Source organism: Nicotiana sylvestris, chromosome 12, assembly GCF_000393655.2.
Source record: "Nicotiana sylvestris chromosome 12, ASM39365v2, whole genome shotgun sequence".
Lineage (NCBI taxonomy): Eukaryota > Viridiplantae > Streptophyta > Magnoliopsida > Solanales > Solanaceae > Nicotiana > Nicotiana sylvestris.
Window position 1 is genome coordinate 323,856 of NC_091068.1, and position 25,832 is coordinate 349,687.

General features: G+C 38.9%; 3 protein-coding genes and 1 non-coding gene across 4 annotated transcripts; 2 read left to right on the plus strand and 2 right to left on the minus strand.

The window, feature by feature from the left end:
- Positions 1–11,831: 11,831 nt before the first annotated feature.
- On the plus strand, positions 11,832–13,683 carry LOC104232699 (NAC domain-containing protein 43-like). Its single transcript, XM_009785959.2, has 3 exons — positions 11,832–12,112; positions 12,229–12,512; positions 12,791–13,683. The coding sequence occupies exons 1-3, from the start codon at positions 11,941–11,943 to the stop codon at positions 13,409–13,411; spliced, it is 1,077 nt and encodes a 358-aa protein (XP_009784261.1). The 5' UTR covers positions 11,832–11,940; the 3' UTR covers positions 13,412–13,683.
- A 1,450-nt stretch (positions 13,684–15,133) lies between these two features.
- Positions 15,134–16,916, minus strand: LOC104232700 (protein CANDIDATE G-PROTEIN COUPLED RECEPTOR 7-like). The gene has a single exon (XM_009785960.2). The coding sequence runs from the start codon at positions 16,729–16,731 to the stop codon at positions 15,418–15,420; it is 1,314 nt and encodes a 437-aa protein (XP_009784262.1). The 5' UTR covers positions 16,732–16,916; the 3' UTR covers positions 15,134–15,417.
- A 5,697-nt stretch (positions 16,917–22,613) lies between these two features.
- On the minus strand, positions 22,614–25,649 carry LOC104232701 (beta-carotene isomerase D27, chloroplastic). Its single transcript, XM_009785961.2, has 6 exons — positions 25,012–25,649; positions 23,810–23,902; positions 23,373–23,434; positions 23,125–23,231; positions 22,930–23,025; positions 22,614–22,842 (listed from the first exon to the last, which is right to left on the minus strand). Exons 1-6 carry the CDS (start codon positions 25,474–25,476, stop codon positions 22,793–22,795), a joined length of 873 nt encoding a protein of 290 aa, XP_009784263.1. The 5' UTR covers positions 25,477–25,649; the 3' UTR covers positions 22,614–22,792.
- Positions 25,650–25,759: 110 nt separating this feature from the next.
- On the plus strand, positions 25,760–25,832 carry TRNAA-AGC (transfer RNA alanine (anticodon AGC)). Its single transcript has one exon. It is a non-coding gene; the product is annotated as a tRNA-Ala (tRNA).

Below are 25,832 nucleotides of genomic sequence, written 5' to 3' on the forward strand. Positions count from 1 at the left end.
AAATCACTCCGTGGCCTATCTGAAATTTAGCCCAGCCCTCGGGGCTCCAAACCAAATATTCACACAAGTCTAAAAACATCATACAAACTTGCTTGCGCGATCAAATCGCTAAAATAACACCTAGGACTACGAATTTAGAACTAAATCACATGAATTTCCCAAGAACACTTCAAAATTCCTATTTTCACAATCGGACGCCCGAATCACGTCAAAATAACTTCGTTTCTCACCAAAATTTACAAACATGACTTAAATATTATATTGAACCTACAAAGAGCTCCGGAACCAAAATAAGGACCCGATACCAAAAAGACCAAACATTAATAATCTCTTAAAAACCATTAAATTTTCAGACTTACAATTTTTAATAAAGCTTCATAACTCGGGATAGGAACTTCCGAATCCGATTCCGGGTATGCGCCCAGGTCTCATATTTTGATACGGACCCACCGGACTGTCGAAATACGAGTCCGGGTCTGTTTCCTCAAAACGTTGACCGAAGTCAACTAAATAAACTTTTAAAGGTAAAAATTATTATTTTCGTCAACTTTTAACATGAAAGCTTTCCACAAATATGCCCGGAATATGCACGCAAATCGAGGAGGGGTAAAATGAGGTTTTAAAGGCCTCGAAACATAGAATTTGGTTTTTAAATTATAAGATGACTTATCGGATCATCACATTCTCCGCCTCTAAAACAACCATTTGTCCTCGAATGGACATAGAAAAGTACCTGGGTTAGGAAAAAAGTGGGGATATTTGCTCCGCATATCGGACTCGGACTCCCAGGTAGTTGTCTCAACAGGTTGACCTCTCCACTGCACTCGAACCGAAGGATAACTCTTCGACCTCAACTGACGAACCTGCCAGTTTAGAATAGCTACCGGCTCCTCCTCGTAAGCCACATCCTTGTCCAACTGGACAGTGCTGAAATCTAACACGTGAGATGGATCGTCGTGATACTTATGAAGTATGGACACATGAAATAGTGGATGTACCGCTAATAAACCTGGTGGCAACGCAAGTCTGTAGGCCACCTCTCTCACTCGTTCAAGGATCTCAAAAGGCCCGATGTACCTAGGGCTCAACTTGCCCTTCTTTTCAAACCTCATTAAACCCTTCATGGGTGACACACGAAGCAACACTCGCTCTCCGACCATGAATGCAAAATCACGGACCTTACGGTTGGCATTACTCTTCTGCATGGATTGAGCTGTGCGAAGTCTATCTTGAATGATCTTAACCTTATTCAAGGCATCCTGTACTAGATCTGTGCCCAATAACCGAGTCTCTCCCGGCTCAAACCATCCAATCGACGATCGACATTGTCTACCATATAATGCCTCATAGGGGGCCATCTGGATGCTCGACTAATAGTTGTTGTTGTAGGCAAACTCTGCAAGCGGCAAGAACTGATCCCAAGAGCCTCCGAAGTCAATAACACAAGCACGGAGCATATCCTCTTATATCTGGATAGTACGCTCGGACTGTCCGTCTGTCTGAGGATGGAATGCTATGCTCAGCTCAACTCGCATACCCAACTCATGTTGCACTACCCTCTAGGAATACGAGGTGAACTACGTACATTGATCCAAAATGATAGACACGGATACGCCATGAAGGCGGATGATCTCACAGATGTAAATCTCTGCCAACCGCTCTTAAGAATAGGAAACTTCCACAGGAATGAAATGCGTTTTGGTCAGTCTATCAACAATAACCCAAACTGCATCGAACTTCCTCTGAGTCTGTGGGAGTCCAACAACGAAATCCATAGTGATACGCTCCCACTTCCACTCAGGAATATCTATCTTCTGAAGCAAACCACCAGGTCTCTGATGCTCATACTTTACTCGCTGACAATTTAGACACCGAGCTACATATGCAACTATATCCTTCTTCATCCTCCTCCACCAATAATGTTTCCGCGAGTCCTGATACATCTTGGTGTCACCCGGATGAATATAATACTGGGAACTTTGGGCCTCTTCTAGAATCAACTCATGAAGCCCATCCACATTAGGCACACAAACCTGACCCTGCATCCTCAAAACTCCATCATCTCCAACCATAACCTGCTTGGCATCCCCGTGCCGCATCATGTCCCTAAGGATAAGCAAAATGAGGGTCATTATACTGCCTCTCCCTGATGCACTCAAACAATGAAGACCGAGCAACTGTACAAGCTAGAAAACGACTGGGCTCAAAAACATCCAACCTCACGAGCTGATTGGCCAAAGCCTGAACATCTAATATAAGTGGGTCTCACACTGACTGGAATGGACGTGAGGCTGCCCATACTAGGTGACTTCCTACTTAAAGTATCAACCACCACATTGGCCTTCCTGGGATGATACAAGATGGTGATATCATAGTCTTTCAATAGCTCCAACCATCTCCTCTGCCTCAAATTGAGCTCTTTATGCTTGAACAAGTACTGCAAACTCCGATGATCCGTGAATACCTCACACGACACACTGTAAAGATAATGCCTCCAAATTTTTAGCGCATGAACAATGGCTGCCAGCTCTAGATCATGAATAAGGTAATTCTTCTCGTGAACCTGCAGTTGTCGCGAAGCATAAGCAATAACCTTGCCATACTGCATCAATACCGCACCAAGTCCAACTTGGGATGCACAACAATATACCATATAAGATCTTGAACCTGTGGGTAACACCAATACTGACGCCATAGTCAAAGCTGTCTTGAGCTTCTAGAAACTCACCTCACACTCGTCCGATCATCTGAACGGGGAACCCTTCTGGGTCAATCTAGTCAACGGGGCTGCTATAAATGAGAACCCCTCCACAAACCGACGGTAATAACCCGCCAATCCCAAGAAACTCCTAATCTCTGTAGCTGATGTGGGTCTAGCTAGTTCTTGACTACCTCAATCTTCTTAAGATCCACCTAAATACCCTCTACTGATATAACGTGACCCAAGAAGGCAACTGAACTAGACCAAAGCTCGTATTTTGAAAACTTAGCATATAACTGGTTGTCTCTTAGAGTCTAAAGAACGGCCCGAAGATGTTGCTCATGCTCCTCTCGACTGGCGGAGTAGATCAAGATATCATCAATAAAAAGAATGTTTCTAGGGCATTTGTCAGCCCAAAAGACATAACTAGAAACTCATAATGCTCATACCGAGTCGAAAAAGCTATCTTAGGTATATCAGACGCCCTAATCCTCAACTGACGGTAGCCAGACCTCAAATCGATCTTTGAAAACACTTTGTCACCCTGAAGCTGATCGAATAAGTCATTAATCCTCAGCAATGGATACTTGTTCTTGATAGTTACTTTGTTCAATTGCTGATAATCTATGCACATCCTGATTGACCTATCTTTCTTCTTTACAAATAACATGGGCGCACCCCAAGGCGAGATACTCAATCTAATAAAGCCCTTATCAAGAAAATCTTGCAACCGCTCCTTCAACTCTTCCAACTCTGACGTGGCCATGCGGTATGGCAGAATAGAAATGGGCTGAGTGCCCGGAACCAAGTCAATATAGAATTTAATATCCCTGTCAGGTGGAATCCACGATAGGCCTGTAGGAAATACCTCTGGAAACTCTCGAATAACTGGCACGAAATCCATGGAAGGAACCTTTGCACTAGAATCACAAACATAAGCCAGATAAGCTAGACAACCTTTCTCGGCCATACGCCGAGCCTTCATATAAGAGACAACCCTGCTGGTAGTAGACTATGAGTCCCTCTCCACTCTAATCGAGGCAACCCCAGCAAGGCTAATGTCTTGGCGTGACAGTCCAATATAGCATGATAAGGTGACAACCAATCCATCCTCAAAATGACATCAAAATCAACCATATCGAGAAGTAGGAGATCTACACGAGTCTCAAGACCCCTAATTATGACCAGACACGAATGATAGTCATGATCTACAAAAATATAATCCCCCACAGGTGTGGACACATACACGATAGCATGCAAAAAATCACGCGGCACAACTAAATATGAAGCAAAATAGGAGGACACATACGAATAAGGAGAGCCCAGATCAAATAATACTGAGGCAACCCTACTGTAAACTGAAACCGTACATGTGATAACCACATTAGATGACTCAACCTCAGGCCTGGCTAGAAAAGCATATCATCGGAGCTAGGCCCCACCAGTCTGAACTACATCTCGAGAACGGGTCCTATTTGACTAGCCTCTACCTCTAGCGGCCTGACCTCTACCTCTAATGCGTTGGCCTCCACCTTTAGCTGTCTGACCCCTACCTCTAGCTGGCTGAGCAGACAGCGAAACACCCGGTGCTGGAACCATGGCACGAGAACCCTGCTACTGAGAACTCCTCGATACTCGAGGGCAAAACCTAGCAATGTGCCTTGGATTGCCATAAGTATAACAAGATTTCGGTTGTTGTGGCTGATGACCCTGAAACTGACCTTGGCAGCCTGAGTAACCATCTTGAAAACTCTAAAGCAGGGGTGCACTGATAGGAGCTGGTGGTGCACTGTAGGCTAGTTGATCATGATGTTGCATATGAGGGCGACGACCACCTGAAGCACCGTGAGAAGCCTGAAGTGCTGAATAAAATGTCTTGGGAGGATGGCCTCTGCCAAAAGTATCCCGGCCTCTAGATAAAGCCCCACGTAATCTACCATAGTGATGGGGCCTCTTGTCAGACCCCTAACCACTCCCCTAGGCTAAAACCATCTCAACTCGCCTAGCAACATTGGTTGCATATTGGAAGGAAATCTCACTTCCAGTCTCCTTAGCCATCTGCAATCTGATAGGCTGAGCAAGTCCCTCAATAAACCTCCTCACCCTCTCTCTCTCGGTCGGAAGTATAAGAAGAGCATGACGGGCCAAATCAACAAATCGAGTCTTGTACTGAGTAACGGTCATACTGCCGTGCTGAAGACGCTCGAACTGCCTGTGATAGTCCTCTCTCAATGTTACCGGAAGGAACTTCTCAAGAAATAGCTTAGAGAGTTTGTCCCAAGTCAAAGCAGGCGACCTAGCTAGTCTAGTCAACACAAAGTCATTCCATCATCTCTTGGCGGATCCTATTATCTGGAACACGGCAAAATCGATCCCATTGGTTTTTACTATCCCCATGTTCTGCAGCACCTCATGGCAGCAATCAAGGTAATAGTGTGGGTCCTCAGAAACTGCCCCACGGTAATGAACTGGAAAGAGCTTGGTGAACTTGTCCAATCTTAATAAGCTCTCAGAGGACATAGCTGATCCACCAGCGGCCTGTGCTGCAACAACTGGCTGAACTGCTCCAACTGGCAGAGCTACTGAGTCTGGTACTGGGGAGCCATCTGCTCCAGAGTGTGAGTAGCAAGAGTCTGTGCTCCTTCTTTAGCCTGAAAGATGGCTGGTGCTACAGAAAATATGTTGGTCTAGGCCACACTCTCCATGAGGCCCACTATACGGACCAAAGAATCCCGGAGTACAGGGGAAGCAATGAAACCCTATGGGACCTGAGCTGGTCCGGCATGAACACTCTGGGCTGGAACCTCATCATCAAACTCCACCTGAGGCTCTGACCTGCCTCGGCCTCGACTTCTGCCCCTCGTAGGAGTTGCCACTAGGGGCTCTGGCTGTTGCTCAGATGAAGACGTGGTATGTGTTCTTGCCATCTGCGAAGGACAAAAGTAGAAGAGTTTGATTAGCACCGAGAGAACAAAATTGCATGATAGAGAAGAACATAAGTGAAATTGTTCCTAAACTCTGTAGCCTCTGGGAGATAAGTACAGATGTCTCTGTACTGATCCCCCAGACTCTACTAAGCTTGTTCGTGAATTGTGAGACCTAAATAATCTAGTGCTCTGATACCAACTTGTCACGACCCGGATTTTCCACCGTCGGGATCATGATGGTGCTTAACCTTTCAGTTGCTAGGAAAGCCAACAATTAGAAATTTAGTACGCTAAATCTTAAACGATTCAATAAATAACAACAATTATATTATAATAGATTTAAGAAGTGCGGAAGTTCATAATAACCCAAATGTTTATACACAACTACCCAGAATCTGATGTCCCAATTCATGAACTTCTAAGAGTCACTACAAATACTGGCTGAAGGAAAGTACAATTGTTTTCAAATAAAGAAACAGTAAACTGAAATAACTAGAAAGGGACTCCAGGGTCTGCGAACATTAGCAGATTTACCTTGGGTCTTCTATGGGATTGAAGTCAACAGCTCAACTCAGGTCAATATAGTCCAGTATCGAAATCTGCACAGAAAGTGCAGAGTGCAGTATCAGTACAACCGACCACATGTATTTGTAAGTGTCGAGCCTAACCTCAGCGAAGTAGTGACGAGGCTAGGACAAGACACATACATAAACATGTGCAGTTAAATAGTGTACGAGCAATAACAACTAATAGAAGCTAAACACATATAACGAGAGGGGGAAAACATGCTGAGGGGAGTACAAGATCATGAAAATGGACACAGTAAAGAAACATAGCAAACAACATGCTTTGCAATAATGAAAATATTAAACATAGCAAAAAAAACAAGTGCACGGCATCACCCTTCGTGCTTTTACTCTCATCCTCACCCTAATGAATGAAAGAAACAATAATAATGAATAAAAAATGGCACGGCATCACCCTTCGTGCTTTACTCTCTTCCTCACATGGTAATGAATATGAAATGGCACGGCATCGCCCTTCGTGCTTTACACTCTTCCTCACATGATAATGAATATAAAGATGGCAAGGCATCACTTTTCGTGCTTTACACTCTTCCTCACATGATAGTGACTATAAAGATGGCACGGCATCACCCTTCGTACTTTACACTCTGCCTCACCAAATCAAGAACAATAATTAAAGGGAGATAGAATTATCAATAACAAGTCTCACTTCAACATTTAGTTCCACAATGTTAACCTCAATTTTGAGTCAATACTAAATCACTATATATCAAATTCTGTAAAACATGATAAGAGTTGCTCAACATAAAGAATAACTAGTCTAAGCATGAACAATATGATTAAAGAATACCACGATTATAAGAATAAGACTCACACACATGCTATGACTCGACAACAACACATAGTTACTCGTTACCTCACCTATACGTTGTACTCAACAACCAAACACGTAGCACATATGCAACAATACCTAATCCCTTATGCCAAGGTTAGACACAACACTTACTACGCTCCAACGGCTAGCTCAAGCTCAATCATCACTTTTCCCTTCACACAAGCCTCCGAACCACTAGAATCTAGCAAATTACCAATCAAACAATTCAATTTAAGCCTTAGGAACTACCCACGATTGCAAGGAATTCAATTTAGGCCATTTTTTAGAAAAACGTCAACACCCGGGCCCACTTGGTCCAAACCTGAAATTCAGATCAAAACCCGATTACCCATTCACCCCCGAGCCAGGATATATAATTGGTTTTGGAATCTGACCTCAATTTGAGTTCTAAATCCCCAAATTTCGAAACCCCTAGTTTCTACCCAAAAATCCCCAATTCCACCATGAAAATCTTAGATTCTAGGTTGAAATTTTGTAAAACGAAGTGAAAGATTGAAAGAAACTAGTTTAGAATCACTTACCTATGATTTGGGGAAGAAATGTTCTTTGGAAAATCGTCTAGAGGGTTTCTTATTTTGAAAATTTTGAGAAATGAGCAAAAATCCCGTCTAAGTTAGGTTTTACACAGCTGTAGTGTCGCATTTGCGACCTTAGCTTCGCAATTGTGAATCTCGCAAATACGAAGGGACCATCGCAAATGTGAGGTCCTTCACATCTTTACTGCCTTCGCAATTGCGAAGATAAGTTCGCAATTGCGAACATGAACCTCTGCAAATGCGACAAAAACATCGCATTGCAATCACTCCCCCTCCTAGCTTTACTTCGTAAATGCGAAGAATTCTTCGCAATTGCGAAAACTGTATGTCCCATCTTCTCTTAGCATTTGCGATGAGAAGCTCGTAAATACAAACCAAACAGTGATCGCAAATGCGAATCTTGACCTTGTATTTGTGAGGTTTGGGGCCTACAACAAGATTGAAGATCACTAACAGTTTTTTCCTAAGTTTCAAATCACTTTGTGGCCTATCTGAAACTCACCCGAGCCCTGGGGGATCCAAACCAAACATGCACACAAGTCTAAAAACATCATAAGAACCTGCTCGCGCGATTGAATCATCAAAATAACACCTAGAACTAAAAATTTAGCACTAAATCACATGAATTTCCCAAGAACACTTCAAAATTCCTATTATCACAACCGAACACCCGAATCACGTCAAAATAACTCCGTTTCTCACCAAATTTTACAGACATGACTTAAATATTATATTGAACCTGTATCGGGCTCTGGAACTAAAATACGGATCTGATACCAATAAGATCAAACATTAATAATCTCTGAAAAACTATTAAATTTTCAGACTTACAATTTTTAACAAAAATTCATAACTCGAGCTAGGGACCTCTGAATTCGATTCCGGGCACATGCCCAAGTCTCATATTTTGATACGGATCCACCAACACTGTCAAAATATGAGTCTGGGTCTGTTTATTCAAAACATTGACCAAAGTCAACTAAATCAAATTTTAAAGGCAAAAATTATTATTTTCGTCAACTTTTAACATGAAAGCTTTCTGGAAAAACGCCCAAACTGTGAATATGAAAATTGAGGAGGGATGAAATAAGGTTTTAAAGGTCTCGGAATACAGAATTTGGATTTTAAATTATAAGATGACTTATCGGGTCATCACACCCTAGCTTAGGTATGTATTGATATTTGGCTAAAAATCCATGTTTTTATATGTAACTTACCTTGCACTTAGAAGTGGCAAAATGGTTCAAAGAAAACAGTTAACTACCCATATTATCTATTAAAAAATGGGTTGGATAATGAACTATTTAAAAATGGGTCAAATATGGATAAGAACCATATTATCCATTTAGAAAATGGATAACCAATGGGTCTAACTTAAAGCCTCAAATTGAAGGTTCCTCAAGTTAGGGAGACTAAGAATTCTCCCAAAAGTGATCATATGCAAGAAGTCATGGATAATATGGTTACCCATATTATCCGTAGTTAACCCGTTTTTTATCCGTCTTAAATATGGATCGGGTCGGATAATTTATCCGTTTTTTCATTATCCATTTTTTACCCGAACCATATCCGACCCAACCTACCCATTTTCCACTCCTACATGCGCTATAATTCGATCTTATTAATTTTTGTGTGAATATTTGTGAATCGAGCTTAATAATATTATTTATATGTGTAGGATCACTTGGAAGTGATTCGGAAGTTTTCATGCAAAGTGAAGTAAAACAAGGAATAATCTGGAGAAAGTATAAGTTTGGTTCCCAAGTCCGGACAGTGAAGAGAGGGTCACTTCGCGTGACGGGGACTGAAGTAGAAGAGACCAGAAAAGTCCGGACAGCGAAGCGAGGTCACTTCGCGAGATCGGGACTGGAGCAGAAAATTTCAACTTTTCCTAGACGAATTAGGAGAAGCCCAAATCGCCACCACTAACCCTAGCTACTATAAATACATCAAGAAAATGTGTGTGGGGGGGGGGAGGGAGTCATACTTTGGACCGAGAGAGAGCACGGAGCCGCCGTTGAGGTCGGAATTCATCATATTCCATCTTTCTTCCATCAAACTTAGTAATCTTTACTTTTTTGATGATTTGTTTTTTTGCTACCATGTCTATGTGGAGCTAAACTTTTTGTTGTAGGGTTGTGGTTGTCATGAATATTGTAGTTTATTAATTACATTACCGTTAATTCGAGTTATCATCTTTGGTTGTTTCTCTAATTTTGTGCATAATTACTTAAATATTTGGCCAGCAGTTGAGTTCTATTTACTATCTATGCTATGTTTGGGAAAGTCATGTTTAGATTAAAGTAGAATCAGAGAGAGCTTGTTTCTGAACCCGTGGCTTGAGGAAAGATTTCGCGGTTAGGATAGGAATATACCTAACAGTCTTGCTTAGTTGAATACCGTATAATAGATTCATTACCATAGTAATATAGTGTTGATATATTATGGATAGACGGATAGTATTATGGGAACATGCTATTTATATAAACGATCCGGTCGCAACCATTGATAATCTAGATTAACAAGTGTGGTTATTGAACCCAATATAATTGATAAATCGACCACAACCCTGGAATCTTTATCTCCTCTGATCAAAATCCAACCACAATCGCTTGCTCCCAATTAATTTTGCTAATTACTTATTTAATTTCCGCAATAGTAGTTTAGTAAAAAAATAATATTTTTGATTATCTTGGATAGTAATTGATTTTAATTAGCTTAGTTAACGATTAATCTAAGTCTTTGTCGGTTCGCCTTTCGAGTCACTTTATTACTTGACGGTCACGTATACTTGTGTGTACTTGGGAAACCAACATGTATAAACGTAACTCAATCTTTCGTTTTATATTATCTGTGATAAATATCCGAAAATGACTCCATGCAAGGCCAGGATTTCCATCGCGCATATTTTGAGTGCTACACTTCCTCAAGACGGTAGAGTTCCTGCTATGTGACCAGGAGATAACGGGTTCGAATCATGGAAACAACCTCTTGCCGAAATGCAGAGTAAGACTGCATACAATAGACCCTTGTGGTCCGGCTTTTTCCTGGAGGGATTCCTCACATAACGAAAATTTAGTGTACCAGACTACCTTTTTTCACACTTTCTCAAGGCAGAAATGAAATTAAAGCTTTCTGGTTATAGCATGGAGGCAATTCAAATAGCCTAACTAGATTTCCATGGACAAATTATACTTGGTACGTATGTCACTAAGTAATTATGCAATATGCACAGTTTATGACGAAGTGTTAGATATACATGACCTTTTGAAAAACTAAAATCCTCAAATAAAAAAGTAAAATAAAAAAGGAGGTATGCGATGGAAACATATAATGATGCAATGTGCTATACTAGTTGGTACTGCAGTGACTGAATTGGAACGAAGGTGGAAATAGCTATGAAAGAAAATTTGTATCTTTATTTCAATTCTATAACTATCTGATAGACTATCATGAATTTGGAAAGCACAATGCTCCGACCCCATCTCTATCTCTCTTTGTCGTTGGTGTTAGTTGCACGAGTAAAGTGAGAGATAGATGCATAAAAAGAGTGAGAAAACTACCAAAAAGTATGGTCTGATGGAGATTATATATAAGATTCTTCCACTCTTACTTAGAAGTTTTGAGTTTAAATCCTATAAATAAATAAATAAAATCCTAATAAGAAATAATTTTCTTTTAATAAACTTTTTATGCTACTTCCCTTCTTATTTATATTTTTATTAATGTGATACTTATGTTTTCCTGAGCTGAGTGTCTATTAGAAACATACTTTCTATCCTCATAAGGTAAGGGTAAGATCTGCATATATACTATCCTCTTCAGACTCTATGGTGTGGGGTAAGATTGGATATGTTGTTGTTGCCATATAATTATAAAAAAGGAGAGACAGAGAGATTTTCTTAGGATAATGGTTGTTTAAGAGAGCTTTTCTAGAGATATTAAGGTCAAGGGTCATAGTTTCTTGATGCAGGATTACCCCACCACTGGATTATGGGAAGACAAAAAGCCCACTAAGAATATGTGGGACCCAATACTTCTACCTATAATAGGGCCCACAACCTTACCGGCTTACCCTTTTGGTCTGGTCTATTAATCTGTTTGATTTCATTTTTCTTTTTTTTTCATAAATATTGTGTAAAAGTCCTCTATTGGCCATGATACCAAACCTTTTCATGCATTTTTGGACCCAATATATTGTGTTCCTAACTACTGCATATAAATCATAGTGTTTCCTCCCTTGCCATTTTACCTCTCTTCTTCAACAATTTTCCAACCCTCTTCTCTACACTCACTTCAGTTGCTAGCTATCCATTTTAGGAAATCAAATTAAGCTCGATTTTTGACACAAAAGATGAATCTATCAGTTAATGGTCAATCACAAGTGCCTCCGGGTTTTCGTTTCCATCCAACTGAGGAAGAGCTTCTTCACTATTACTTGAGGAAGAAAATTGTTAACGACAAGATAGACCTTGACGTAATCCGTGAAGTTGATCTTAACAAGCTCGAACCATGGGACATTCAAGGTGAGACCCATCATCAAGTTGTGCATTTTTCCGTTTATATGATCCTATTTTCTGTATGGCTCAAAAAGATTGACCATTTTTTAAATTTGAAAATAATTTAACTTAATATGTGTCAGAGAAGTGCAAAATAGGATCGACGCCACAAAATGATTGGTACTTCTTCAGTCACAAGGACAAGAAATATCCAACCGGGACACGCACAAATCGTGCCACTGCTGCAGGGTTTTGGAAGGCTACAGGTCGGGACAAAGTAATATACGGCAATTGTAAAAGAATAGGAATGCGAAAAACCTTAGTCTTTTATAAAGGACGTGCCCCACATGGTCTGAAATTAGATTGGATCATGCATGAGTATCGTCTCGACGACAACAATACTCCCCAAGAAGCCGTCAACTTTTGTGTACGTACCCCAATCTTTCTGATGCAGTATATAACATGTCTTATTTTCGAGATTACAGAATTTCACTTTTTACATATTGTAGTCTTTTTTTTAAGATTACAGAATTTCACTTTTTACATATTGTAGCATGTAACCTGTCTTATTTTCAAGATTAAATTTTTTTACTAGCATGTACCCTGTCCTTTCAAGATTATAAAAGTACTTTTTATGGAGGGTTACCTATATATATCTTTATAGTGACCTGATAACGTAAGAACTCGTTTAATTTACATATCCAGGCCTCTGATTCAGCTGCTCAGGAAGAGGGTTGGGTGGTTTGCCGTGTTTTCAAGAAGAAGAATCACCATAAGGTACTTGAAAGTCCTCAAATCTCCTCTGTCGTCACTAGGACTCTTATTCAGAATCAAAACACCGATGGCGTACTTGATCAAATACTCATGTACATGGGAAGGTCATGCAATAAAAAACATGATCAAACCAGACACATGAGCAATATCCAGCAGTTCAACAACAATGAAAACATTCAATTTGATACTAATAATATGCAAATCAGCAGTCCTGGAATTAGTGAAGGGCGCAATTTCTTACACCTTCCCGAGCTGGCGAATCATCGTCAAGTTCATCAAGATTGCAGCTTTGATGAGATCATGTCGTCAACAGGAACTGATCAACATTATTCTTGCATGAATAATTACCACGAGGAGAGCGATAAAAAAGCCGACTGGGTAGCCCTAGATCACCTGGTGGCTTCTCAACTTAATGGCCATCTCCAAACATCAAGCAACAACTTATACTTTCCTCTATCTCATGAGGCACAGCTAACACAGAATGATGTTGATGATGATGTTGAATTTCTTACCTATTCACAATCATCACCATTAAGCAATTTGTTGGTATAAATCAAATTATATACTACACCAAACTTAGATAAACTAATATATATTACTACTATATCCAGTTAGAAGTATGTACGTGCGTAGTTCAAGTAGGTCCAGATAATAGCACCTATTCTGAGTGATGAGATAACGATACTACTTGTTTCCTTTATATTCAAATTGATTACGAGCCGTTCATATTTTCTTTGAAAGGGGACATAGTCAACTGGATTATCTTTTCCTAATAACGTTGTCCCCTGTTTGATCATTATATTGTCTATACACAAAGATACTCTCTTTCATGGTCTTTAATTTCGGTTGATGATTTGGTCATATTTCCCAATTATATCATGTGTAGTATTTATTTTGTTCATCTAGCACAGATTTGTCATGAACACAAAGATTATAAATTATTAGATCTCTACAAAAAATAGTATATAATCTATTAAATAATTAAAACTATTCCAGATAAACTATTAAATTTATATTATACCAACAAATAAATTATTAGATTCTCCAAATAGTAGGGTAGGTGTGCACAAAGGCAAGTAGTCGTGTTTAGCACGAGTAGGTACAAAATGGTCATGCTAAGCATGAGTATATTTCAAGTGGCCTTGCTGAATACGGGCAAGTTCCAAGTGCTCGTGCTAAGCACAGGTAGGTCCAAGTATCTGTGCTAAGCACATGGTAGGTTTCAAGTGGCCGTGCTGAGCAAATAGGTTCCAAGTGGTCGTGCTGAGCACAAATAGGTTTCGAGCGACCGTGTTGAGCATAGGTAGGTTCCAAGTGGCCGTGCTGAGCACGAATAGGTTCTAAGTGGTCGTGCTGAGCACGAATAGGTTCTAAGTGGCCGTGCTGAGTACTGATAAGTTCCAATTGATCGCGCTGAGCACGTATAGGTTCCAAGTGGTCGTGTTGAGCACGAGTAGGTTTCGAGTGACCGTGTTGAGCATGGGTAGGTTCCAAGTGGCCGTGCTGAGCACGAATAGGTTCTAAGTGGTTGTGCTGAGCACGAATAGGTCCAAGTATCTGTGCTAAGCACATGGTAGGTTTCAAGTGGCCGTGCTGAGCAAATAGGTTCCAAGTGGTCGTGTTGAGCACAAATAGGTTTCGAGTGACCGTGTTGAGCATGGGTAGGTTCCAAGTGGCCGTTCTGAGCACGAATAGGTTCTAAGTGGCCGTGCTGAGTACTGATAAGTTCCAATTGATCGCGCTAAGCACGTATAGGTTCCAAGTGGTCGTGTTGAGCACGAGTAGGCTCCAAGTAGTTGTACTAAGCACGGGGTGGGTTCCAACTACTATGTGCAAGGGTAGGTTCCAAGTGATCGTGCTGAGCACGGATAAGTTTCAACTTTCAAGTGACTGTGTTGAGCAAGGGTAAGTTCCAAGCAGTCATGCAAAGCACGTGTAGGTCTCAGGTGCACATGCAAAGCATGAATAGGTTAAAAGTATCGTGCTGAGTACGGGTAGATTCCAAGTGGCTGTGCAGAGCACAGGTAGTTTTCAAGTGACCGTGTAGAGCACGATAGATTCCAAGTAGCCGTGCAAAGCAGTGTTTGTTGCTCAATCAGTTTGTCCTTCAATTCAGGAAGTACCAATGAAGCATGCCTAGTTGTTCTTGCTTGTAAGGAGGTCATTTCACGAGTTACAACATTGTCCATTGGCATAGAATTACTATCTGCAGTTAATTACTAGTAACCTCATACACGCCATTAATTGTACTTACTGAATGAGATATGTAAATGCTACAAAAGTAGTCCAATAACATATCACCCTATCCATTGTCAACAATGATTAAACTGAAAAACATGCAAAAATTGACAGAGCAATTATTGTTCTTCACCAGACAAGATGCTAGTCCAAGAAATTATATGACATGCTTAAGTACAAATACATAGAAAAATTTGACAACACGTAAGTTAAACAAAACTTCAAAATAAAACTGATCTACAAGATTTGCACTTTAATTCTCACCATCACTTCAACCATTTCAAAGCTGATCATGAGATCCTTAATTCTTTTGGATTTGCTCACAATTCAAACTCGTCGTCCTTTAATGCCTCAGCCGCGGCCTCTTCCTCTTCGTCATCAATAACAAAGTATGGATTGTGTACCTCAGGCTTGAATTTATATCCAGTGAACAGATAAAAAGCCAGAGATGCAATTTCCCCTGCCACTACACTAGTCCAAAGATACCTATACGATGTAATTGTTTCTAACGCGTAAACCACAACCCTTGTAAAATAAATATAACATATAACCACGACGTAGTATTGCCTAAAGAGTGTCAATTTCATCAAATTCACTGCAGCTTTTCCATCAGATTTTGCAGCCTCGCGCAAATTCTTAATTGACCAAACTATAGGGAAAAGAACCGCGCAACAACAGATCACATCAACGAGCAAGAAAACCTGTTTCCATGTCACCCATTCTTCGCCATAAGGTCCATTTTCATCTATCACAACTTGAGCTATGTTTGCTACAACTTGAAGTGGTATCACAATCATCAAAACCTTCTTCTCCTTGTCCTGTAAATAAGGTTTGAGAAATGACCAACCCGTACCAATCAACACGATCAACGTAAACAACATTATCCCTTTCAAGAAACTAAAAATATAGAACAAAACATCCCATCCATGAGCACTACCCGTTCGTTTGATATAAGATTTGTCCTCTGCTTCACATAACAAATTCAACGCTTTTAATAAAATCACCGCTAGCATGAAAAAATGAATCGCGTGAATGGTAAGTCTCTTCTTATACAACACGAAAATCCAAAAGATCACCAAGGAGAAATAAACAAGCGAAAACAGGAAATAAATCCTAGGTAAAATCGCCTTGCCAGCAGAGAGATAATCGCGGTTGCCTGATTTGGAATCGAGATTGTACATAGCTGATCGAACGGACATAGTAACTTTGAGTTGAGGACAGCAATTAGCAAACACAAGAGAGTACTGATCAGCATCTGTTTCGACAAAAAGTGTGTCGAAAGAAGAGTTGTCACGAAGTTTGTCAAAGGTGTAGACAACCTTAACAATATCAGATTGGAGAGCACACGTTATTTCGGCATCCTCAATTTGTTCAAGAACATGCATCCACGTATCACGTGTACAAAGAAAGAAACCAACTTTGGATAGATCAAGATTTGCAGGACTGTTTGGGACACCAAGTGAAATTTTTGAGACATTGAGTTCTAATCTACCACGATGTGTGAATCCGAATTCATCGAATGGTATAATTGGACGATCATCTGAACGAAGGTCAGAATATCTGATTTCAGCTAGAGAAAATGGATAAAATGATGCAATAAAGAGAAAGAAGAGAAAAGAAATTTTGCGCAACATGATGTAATTAGGTGGATTGAAAATGGAGGATAAGCAAATTAAATGGTCTTTTAATTTTTCTTGTGATTTACATATTGGTTTTTGTGTGCAGTGTACGTTAAGAAAGAGAAGGGACACAATGTACTTCTCCTTCTGATTTGAGAAATGGAATTACTCTTTAAGGAAATAGGAGATGCTATAAATGGGAAAGAGATTAAATCTGTATGAATTTCCAGAAATGGAAATGCGGTTATGTTTAGTTTAGTTAGTTGGATGTATGAGGCAAAAATTATTTACATTTTTCCAATTGTGTCACCCGTTCGAATCTCATGGTCTAGAGATGAATCGTAGCATCACAAGTAGGATTTCCCTCCTTATTTCAGTGATTATAAAGTTTTAATCATAGTAATTATTGTCGAATAAGATTTTCTTACGTACTTGTTAGTTATGTAAAAAATAATAAAAAATGAATTACTGTCACATATGTACTGTTGAAGATGTCAAATTGTCCCACATCGGTTGGGAAGTAGAGTTGGGAGGATTTTCCCCTATAAAAAAGGTCTAATGTTTAGGATTTAGATACACCTCTCATTGCCTTCTTATCTTCTTAAGACATTTGTATCTTCTCTCTTTAGTATTATTTCACTTGTATTTTTGGAGTGGAATAAAATATTGGTTGTGTCCGAGGAGTAGGCAAAATTAGCCGAACCTCGTAAATTCTGGTGTTCCTTTTGTTGTTGCTTTATTGTCTTATTTATTATTTGGTGACTGTCATAATTTTTGGTATAGTAGTTGTGACTTATTCACACTATATACATTTGGCTTCCGCAACAATTGGTATCAGAGCCAAGGTACTGTCTAAGTATGCTATGTGGTTGCAGCATAGTCTGATCTTCCACATCAGAAAAGATTTATCTTGGTAACTGAGTCAAGGTTCTGTCTGAGTATGCTCTGTGGTTGCAGCTTAGTCTGATCTTCTACATCAGAAAGGAAATAATCTTGATTTGTGTCGTCAGCTATTAAATAATATTTGTGTCAAATATGGGAGACAATAAACAAGAAGAATCTACATCAAGTGTCAACAATACGTCATCATTGGCATCTTCGCTTATGACAAGAATTGTGTCAAATGCGAAATTTGCGGTAGAAATATTTGACGGGTCCGGACATTTTGGGATGTGGCAAGGCGAGGTTCTAGATGTCCTTTTTCAACAAGGGCTAGATCTGGCCATTGAAGAAAAGAAACCAGATGTTATTGGAGAAGAAGATTGGAAGATTCTCAACCGTGTTGCTTGCGGTACCATTCGATCCTACCTTGCTAGAGAGCAGAAATATCCATACACAAAGGAAACTTCTGCAAGTAAATTATGGAAAGCACTGGAGGATAAATTTTTGAAGAAAAACAGTCAAAATAAATTGTACATGAAGAAGAGACTGTTTCACTTCACCTATGTTCCTGGTACCACGATGAATGAACATATCACCAGTTTCAATAAGTTGGTCACAGATTTGCAAAATATGGATACAACTTATGATGATGGTGACTTGGCCTTGATGTTGTTGGCGTCACTTCCTGATGAGTACGAGCACCTTGAAACTACTCTACTCCATGGAAATGACGAAGTTTCTCTCAGAGAAGTTTGTTCGGCTTTGTACAGCTATGAACAAAGAAAGCGAGAAAAATAGAAGGGCGGAGAAGGAGAAGCACTATTTGTGAGGGGTCGTCCTCAAAATCAAACGAGGACAAAGAAGGGAAGATCCAAGTCAAGATCCAGACCCAGCAAAGATGAATGTGCCTTTTGTCGAGAAAAGGGGCACTGGAAGAAAGACTGTCCGAAGTTGAAGAATAAGGCCAAACATAACAATGGAAAGGCCATTATGGATTCAAATGTAGCTGATTGTGATGATTCAGACTTCTCATTAGTTACAACAGAGTCATCAACATCATCAGACATATGGTTGATGGACTCGGCTTGTAGCTATCATATGTGTCCCAACAGGGACTGGTTTGTGGAATTTCAAGAAGGAGAATATGGAGTCATCCACATAGCGGACAACAGCCCTCTTACCTCATATGGAATTGGTTCAATACGATTAAGGAACCATGATGGAATGATCAGAACATTAACAGATGTTCGATATGTACCGGATTTGAAGAAGAATCTCATCTCTGTAGGAGCCCTCGAATCAAAAGGGTTCAAAATCATTGCAGAAAATGGAGTGATGAGAGTATGCTCCGGTGCACTAGTGGTAATGAAGGCTAATCGGAAGAATAATAATATGTACCGCTATCGTGGCAGTACAGTTATTGGGACAGCGACAGTGACATCCAGTGACGACAAAGAGGCAGAAGCAACCAAGCTATGGCACATGCGCTTGGGACATGCTGGAGGAAAATCCTTGAAAACTCTATCAGATCAAGGATTGTTAAAAGGAGTAAAGGCTTGCAACTTGGAGTTTTGTGAGCATTGTGTTAAAGGGAAACAGACAAGGGTTAAATTTGGTACAACGATCCATAATACTAAAGGCATTTTGGATTATGTACACTCTGATGTTTGGGGTCCTTCCAAAACACCTTCATTGGGTGGGAAGCACTATTTTGTAACCTTTGTTGATGATTTTTCCCGAAGAGTATGGGTGTATACAATGAAGAGCAAAGATGAAGTGTTGGGAATTTTTCTCAAATGGAAGACGATGGTGGAGAATCAAACAGGCAAGAGGATCAAGTGTATTCGCACAGACAATGGAGGTGAATACAAAAATGATCATTTCAATAAGGTCTGTGAAAATGATGGCATCGTCCGACACTTCACTGTTAGACATACACCACAACAGAATGGAGTGGCAGAACGTATGAACCAGACCTTGCTGGAGAAGGTACGGTGTATGTTGTCCAATTCTGGCTTGGGCAAAGAATTTTGGGCTGAGGCAATTACATATGCATGTCACCTCATTAATCGTCTACCATATGCTGCTATTGATGGCAAGACACCATTTGAAAAATGGTATGGAAAGCCTGCTGTAGATTATGACTCTTTGCACGTGTTTGGCTCAACTGCATATTATCATGTGACAGAGTCAAAATTGGATCCAAGGGCAAAGAAGGCTATTTTTATGGGAATTACTTCTGGAGTCAAAGGATATCGCTTATGGTGTCCTATGACAAAGAAAGTAATATTCAGCAGGGATGTTACCTTTGATGAATCTGCTATGGTAAATAAGGTAACAGAAGATACCAAACAAAATGAAGATGCTTCTAAGCAGGTGGAGTTTGAGGGAAAATTTATTTTTCCTACACAAGAAGCAGAGGAGGAAACAAATGAAGATTACCCTCTGGAAGGAGAGCCAGTAGAGGAGATTCCAACTCAGGAATCTCAACAACAACTTGAATCAATAGCAACCAGCAGGCCAAAAAGAACAATAACGAAACCTGTTCGTCTCATAGAGACGGTTGCTTGTGCAACCTCAATTGTAGCTGATGATGTTCCTACTACTTATAAAGACGCTGTCCAAAGTTCAGAAGAAGATAAGTGGAGGATTGCCATGAATGATGAAATACAGTCCCTTCATCAGAATCATACATGGAGATTGGCCAATCTCCCGAAGGGAAAGAAAGCAATTGGGTGCAAATGGGTATTTGCAAAGAAGGAAGGATTTCCTAACCAAGTAGATGTTCGCTACAAAGCAAGATTGGTGGCCAAAGGATATGCTCAAAAGGAGGGAATTGATTACAATGAAGTATTTTCTCCAGTTGTAAAACATTCCTCCATTAGAATTATGTTGGCTTTGGTAGCACAATTGGATTTGGAACTAGTTCAGATGGATGTAAAAACTGCATTTTTACATGGAAACTTGGAGGAGGAAATCTACATGACTCAGCCAGAAGGATTCAAAGTTGTTGGAAAAGAAAATATGGTGTGCAAACTTGAAAAATCGTTGTACGGATTGAAACAATCTTCTAGACAATGGTACAAGCGATTTGACGAGTTTATGTTGCGGCAATGGTACAAGAGAAGCAAATACGATCATTGTGTATATTTGCGCAAGCTTAAAGATGGTTCTTTTGTATATCTTCTCCTATATGTTGATGATATGTTGATAGCTTCCAAGAATTTGGAAGAAATTGATAAGTTGAAAATTCAACTGAAGAAGGAGTTCGAGATGAAGGATTTGGGTGAGGCAAAGAAAATTCTTGGCATGGAGATAATAAGAGATAGACGTTCAAAGAAACTCTGTTTATCTCAGAAAGAATATTTGAAAAGAGTACTACAACGTTTTGGCATAGATGACAAGACTAAGCCAGTTAGTACTCCACTTGCTCCCCATTTTAAGCTAAGTACTAATATGTCGCCAATGGATGAAGCTGAACGAGAGTATATGTCAAAGGTACCATACGCAAATGTTGTTGGTAGCTTGATGTATGCAATGGTTTGCACAAGGCCTGACATTTCACAAGCTGTTGGAGTTATTAGCAGATATATGCACAATCCAGGGAAGGAGCATTGGCAAGCTGTGAAGTGGATTCTACGGTATATTCATAATACTGTAGATGTCGGGTTAGTTTTTGAGCAGGAAGACAATCAGTCTGTAGTTGGATATTGTGACTCAGATTTTGCGGGTGATCTGGACAAACGAAGATCAACTACTGGTTATGTGTTTACTTTTGCAAAGGCACCAGTTAGTTGGAAGTCTACTTTGCAGTCAACAGTTGCTTTGTCTACAACAGAGGCAGAGTACATGGCTATTACAGAGGCTGTGAAGGAGGCAATTTGGCTTCAAGGATTGCTAAAGGAGCTTGGTGTTGAACAAAAAGGTATCACATTTTTTTGTGATAGTCAAAGTGTTATTCAATTAGCAAAGAACCAAGTTTATCATGTAAGGACGAAGCACATTGATGTTCGGTATCATTTTGTACGAGAAATCATTGAAGAAGGTGGAGTCACGGTGAAGAAAATTCATACTACAGAGAATCCTGCTGATATGCTGACAAAAGTGGTGACTACGATCAAGTTTCAACATTGTTTGGATTTGATCAACATTGTTGAACACTGAAGATTGAAGATGAAGACACAACCAAAATTTGTTATTGAGAGAGAATTGAAGGTATGGAATTTTGCCAAGGTGGAGATTTGTTGAAGATGTCAAATTGTCCCACATCGGTTGGGAAGTAGAGTTGGGGGGATTTTCCTCTATAAAAGAAGGCCTAATGTTTAGGATTTAGATACACAACTCATTTGCCTTCTTATCTTCTTAAGGCATTTGTATCTTCTCTCTTAAGTATTATTTCACTTGTATTTTTGGAGTGGAATAAAATATTGGTTGTGTCCGAGGAGTAGGCAAAATTGGCCGAACCTCGTAAATTCTGGTGTTCCTTTTGTTGTTGCTTTATTGTCTTATTTATTATTTGGTGGCTGTCATAAATTTTGGTATAGTAGTTGTGACTTATTCACACAATATACATTTGACTTCCGCAATATGTACCATAGTGTCAAATCCTTTTATTGATTTCTTTCTTTCTTGAACCATTCCAAAAATTGAGACATATTTATATAAAATAATTTAAAACATTTTTATAGGCTAAGTTGCTCGGACTCAAATGTCGAATCTTTCATGATCTAAATTTTAAGATTGGAGGTTCGGATCAGGCACGTATATGGGTGCATGGATTTGGCTAAAAATAATTCAATAATCTAAAAGAATTATAAAATTAAATTTAAATTTTGAGACATTATATGAAAAACTTACAAGATTTTCTGAGAAGGAAAAAAAAAATAGAAATTTCTACTTCAATTTCACTCTAACTTTATTTTGATTTCAAAAATTATTGTATCTGACATCTATCCCGAATTTCTCCAGTGTTTTAACTTTTAAGGAAGCATATCATATAACTCATTCACAATATAGAGATTTCACATCGCTCGTTTCTACTACTATGCATTCACATTTCCATAACTTTATTCACTTTCATTTGTGTGGATACATATATAATATTGTACGTGTATATTGGACTAGATTGCAAAAGATATGTACTATACTAAATTTGGCTCCATATCGATGATTGAATATGCTCATCTTCACCTAATTAGGCTTGGAGTTTCGGACAGAAACTTGAGCTGGGATTTGCAATGGTACCTGCGTAGATAAAGACATCTTATTAATTTGTTACTAATTTGGCTATCTTTTTATCCCAAATGAATGAATTAAATTTGGAAGACTTACATATATCAGCTAAACAAGGTTGTTTGGCCACTGGATCTTCTTCAAATGGAGGTGGTACTTGTCCGTACACCATTTCACAACTCATATCTTCAAAATCTGCATTATTGAACACCAATTGGACAACAAATATTAGATATTAATGTTATTTATATTTCGTGTCAAAAAATAATTAAACCTAGCTTGTCCGTGACGTACTTGGATTCATTGTTAATGGAAGTCCAAATTCGTTTGTGAAGAAATCTTGTGTTGGTATTTTGCACATGTTCACACACATTCCTACACACCCACTGTTCTCCAAATACCTTTGACATCATAAAAACAAAATACTTTAATTTTGTCACACTAAAGTACTTGAATTTACCAATTATAATTATAAAATTATTATTGTCACAGAATATTATTCACTATAATAGTGTCACAAAATTTTACCAAAATAATCTTACCTGCACTTTTTAATGTGAACCCCACTTTTCTGCTTTACCCCATCAATCTCCACTTCCACAACCTGTTGATAAATTGCACATAATTAAAGTTATTAACACTAAGATAGTAATTATAGAAAGAAAAAAAGGTAGCCCGGTGCATTAAATTTTCGTTATGCGCAGGGTCCGGGGAAGGGTCGGATTACAAGGGCCTACGTACATAGCCTTACTCTGCATTTTTTCAAGAGGCTGTTTCCACGGCTCGAACTCGTGACCTCTTAGTCACATGACAACAATTTTACCAGTTATACCAAGACTTCCTTTCTAATAATTATAGATTTTTTTTTTCAAAATACAGTGATGCTTTTATCTATTTGTTGTATAGATTATAAACTGATTATAGGTATAGTTCCAAAAATTGGAAATTGTAGTATATGAGAGTGGTTTGATTAATGTACCTCAGACGGACCAACTAACCAGAAGAAGAAAGGCACAGTAATTGCGGCATTGAATTCTGCTGCCCATTTCGTTGGTGGAAACAGTTTCCTAAACTGCATAAAATATGAATTAACGATACATTTTAGTCCAATCAAGATTCATGAACCTTTCATATTGTAAATGGAAATGATTATATATTACTTTATGGAATATGGATTTCCCAAAAAGCTAAGCTTATATAGATTCAACTCAACAAATTTGAATAATTTTTATGAGAATATTATAGAGTTGAAACTTTTATAGTGTACAGCTAAAATTTGATGATAGAAATACTATTTTATATTTTCCTATTAATAAGATGATAGAAATATCCTAGCCATAGCAAACTAAGCCTAATTACTATAAGCTATTATTATGATCAATCAATCAATTAGTACTTCTCAATTCCAAATATGCTAAAATTTGTTGTATGGGCCTATTACTATACTTTTTTAACCATCCGGACAAACTCAGATTTGTGTTGTATAGTCCATTAGAGGGGAAAGAGTTCTTTATCAAGAATTTTTTCTCTTCAACCCGAAGCATCTAATTAAGGAGGTAGGATTCTAATCAATCCTATGATATCAAATTAAGTCTTTTGCTATCGATATAATTAACCCTATTCATAGAATTAGTACGCGTTTGGACATAAGAATTGTAAAATTTCAAAAAATGGTAAAAATAAATAAATTTCAATTTGGGTTGTTTTTGAAGTTTTGTGAGTGATTTGAGTAAAAATTTTGAAAAACAGCTTTTTAGAGTTTTTCAAATTTTCGAAAATTTCCAAAATACATATTCAAGTAAAAATTGGAAATTTTATGAACAAACGTTGATTTCGAAAAAATAAAAAAAATAAAAAAAATTATGTCCAAACGGGCTCTTAGTATGTACCAATACCAGAATTTTCCATTTTGATTGTTTCTTTCTCATATTTAAACCTATGATTTTGGGACTATTTGAGACTCAGGCGAAATCAAGATTCCCAATTATGGATTTTAGAACGACAACATAAAGTGCTACTAAGTTCTAAATTTAATATTTTTACATAATTAATAAATTATTTAACACAAATATACTGTTTGATAAAAAATTAACTGGTTCAGCCAAATTCTTAGTCGGGCTTCTAGCTCTGCCCCTAGCTTGATATTAGCAGTGAAACATGGAGGAAGAATAACACTAGTACCTGAGCAGGAGCACCAGGAGGAAGCATTGACATGAGTACCTCACGAACCACTTGCTGCTGCTGCAATCTTGACCTCCCTTGCATTACTTTCCTCGACACATCTACAAAACTATCATAATCATATTCAAACCAGCCCTTCTTCTTCTCCTCTTTCTGCGAACCATTTTTACTCGCAGACTTAGCCGCAAAATTCTCCATTTTCCTTGCAAAAAGAGTCATGAATGCCTTCTCAAACAATCCATCATTGTATTTTGTCTTCTGTCCTAATGGTGCTGGTTCCCCTGATGGTTCCGCTATCCCACATCGGATAACATTACTACGAATTTTCACACATCGTCTCTGGTTCTGGTTCTGGTTCTGGTTCTGGTTTTGGCTCTGGCTTTGTCGCTGAGAGCGATAATTAAAGGTGTAATTATTGAGAGTTGGGTATGAAGAGGGAAGAGTTTGGATGCTAAGTAGCACCATGAATTAATAATTTAACGTAATTAATCAGCTGCTCTCAGATGCTCTTAATTTGGTTCAGTGTAATTAGCAGTGATAGTCGATGCATATCGTGGGACTTCTACGGTCGAGGCAATGCCCACGATTTCTTTGTTCTTTTCTTATTGTTTTTCATCCTTTCTTGCGTTTTCTGTTTTGCACAGAAAAACCTCTGACCACACAAATGTGATCGCAGTATAGTCTTTAGCAGCCTCTCATTTCACATAAACCAGAAAAATATAAAAACATAATGTCTAAGTCACAACCTGGGGATGTAGCTCAGATGGTAGAGCGCTCGCTTAGCATGCGAGAGGTACGGGGATCGATACCCCGCATCTCCA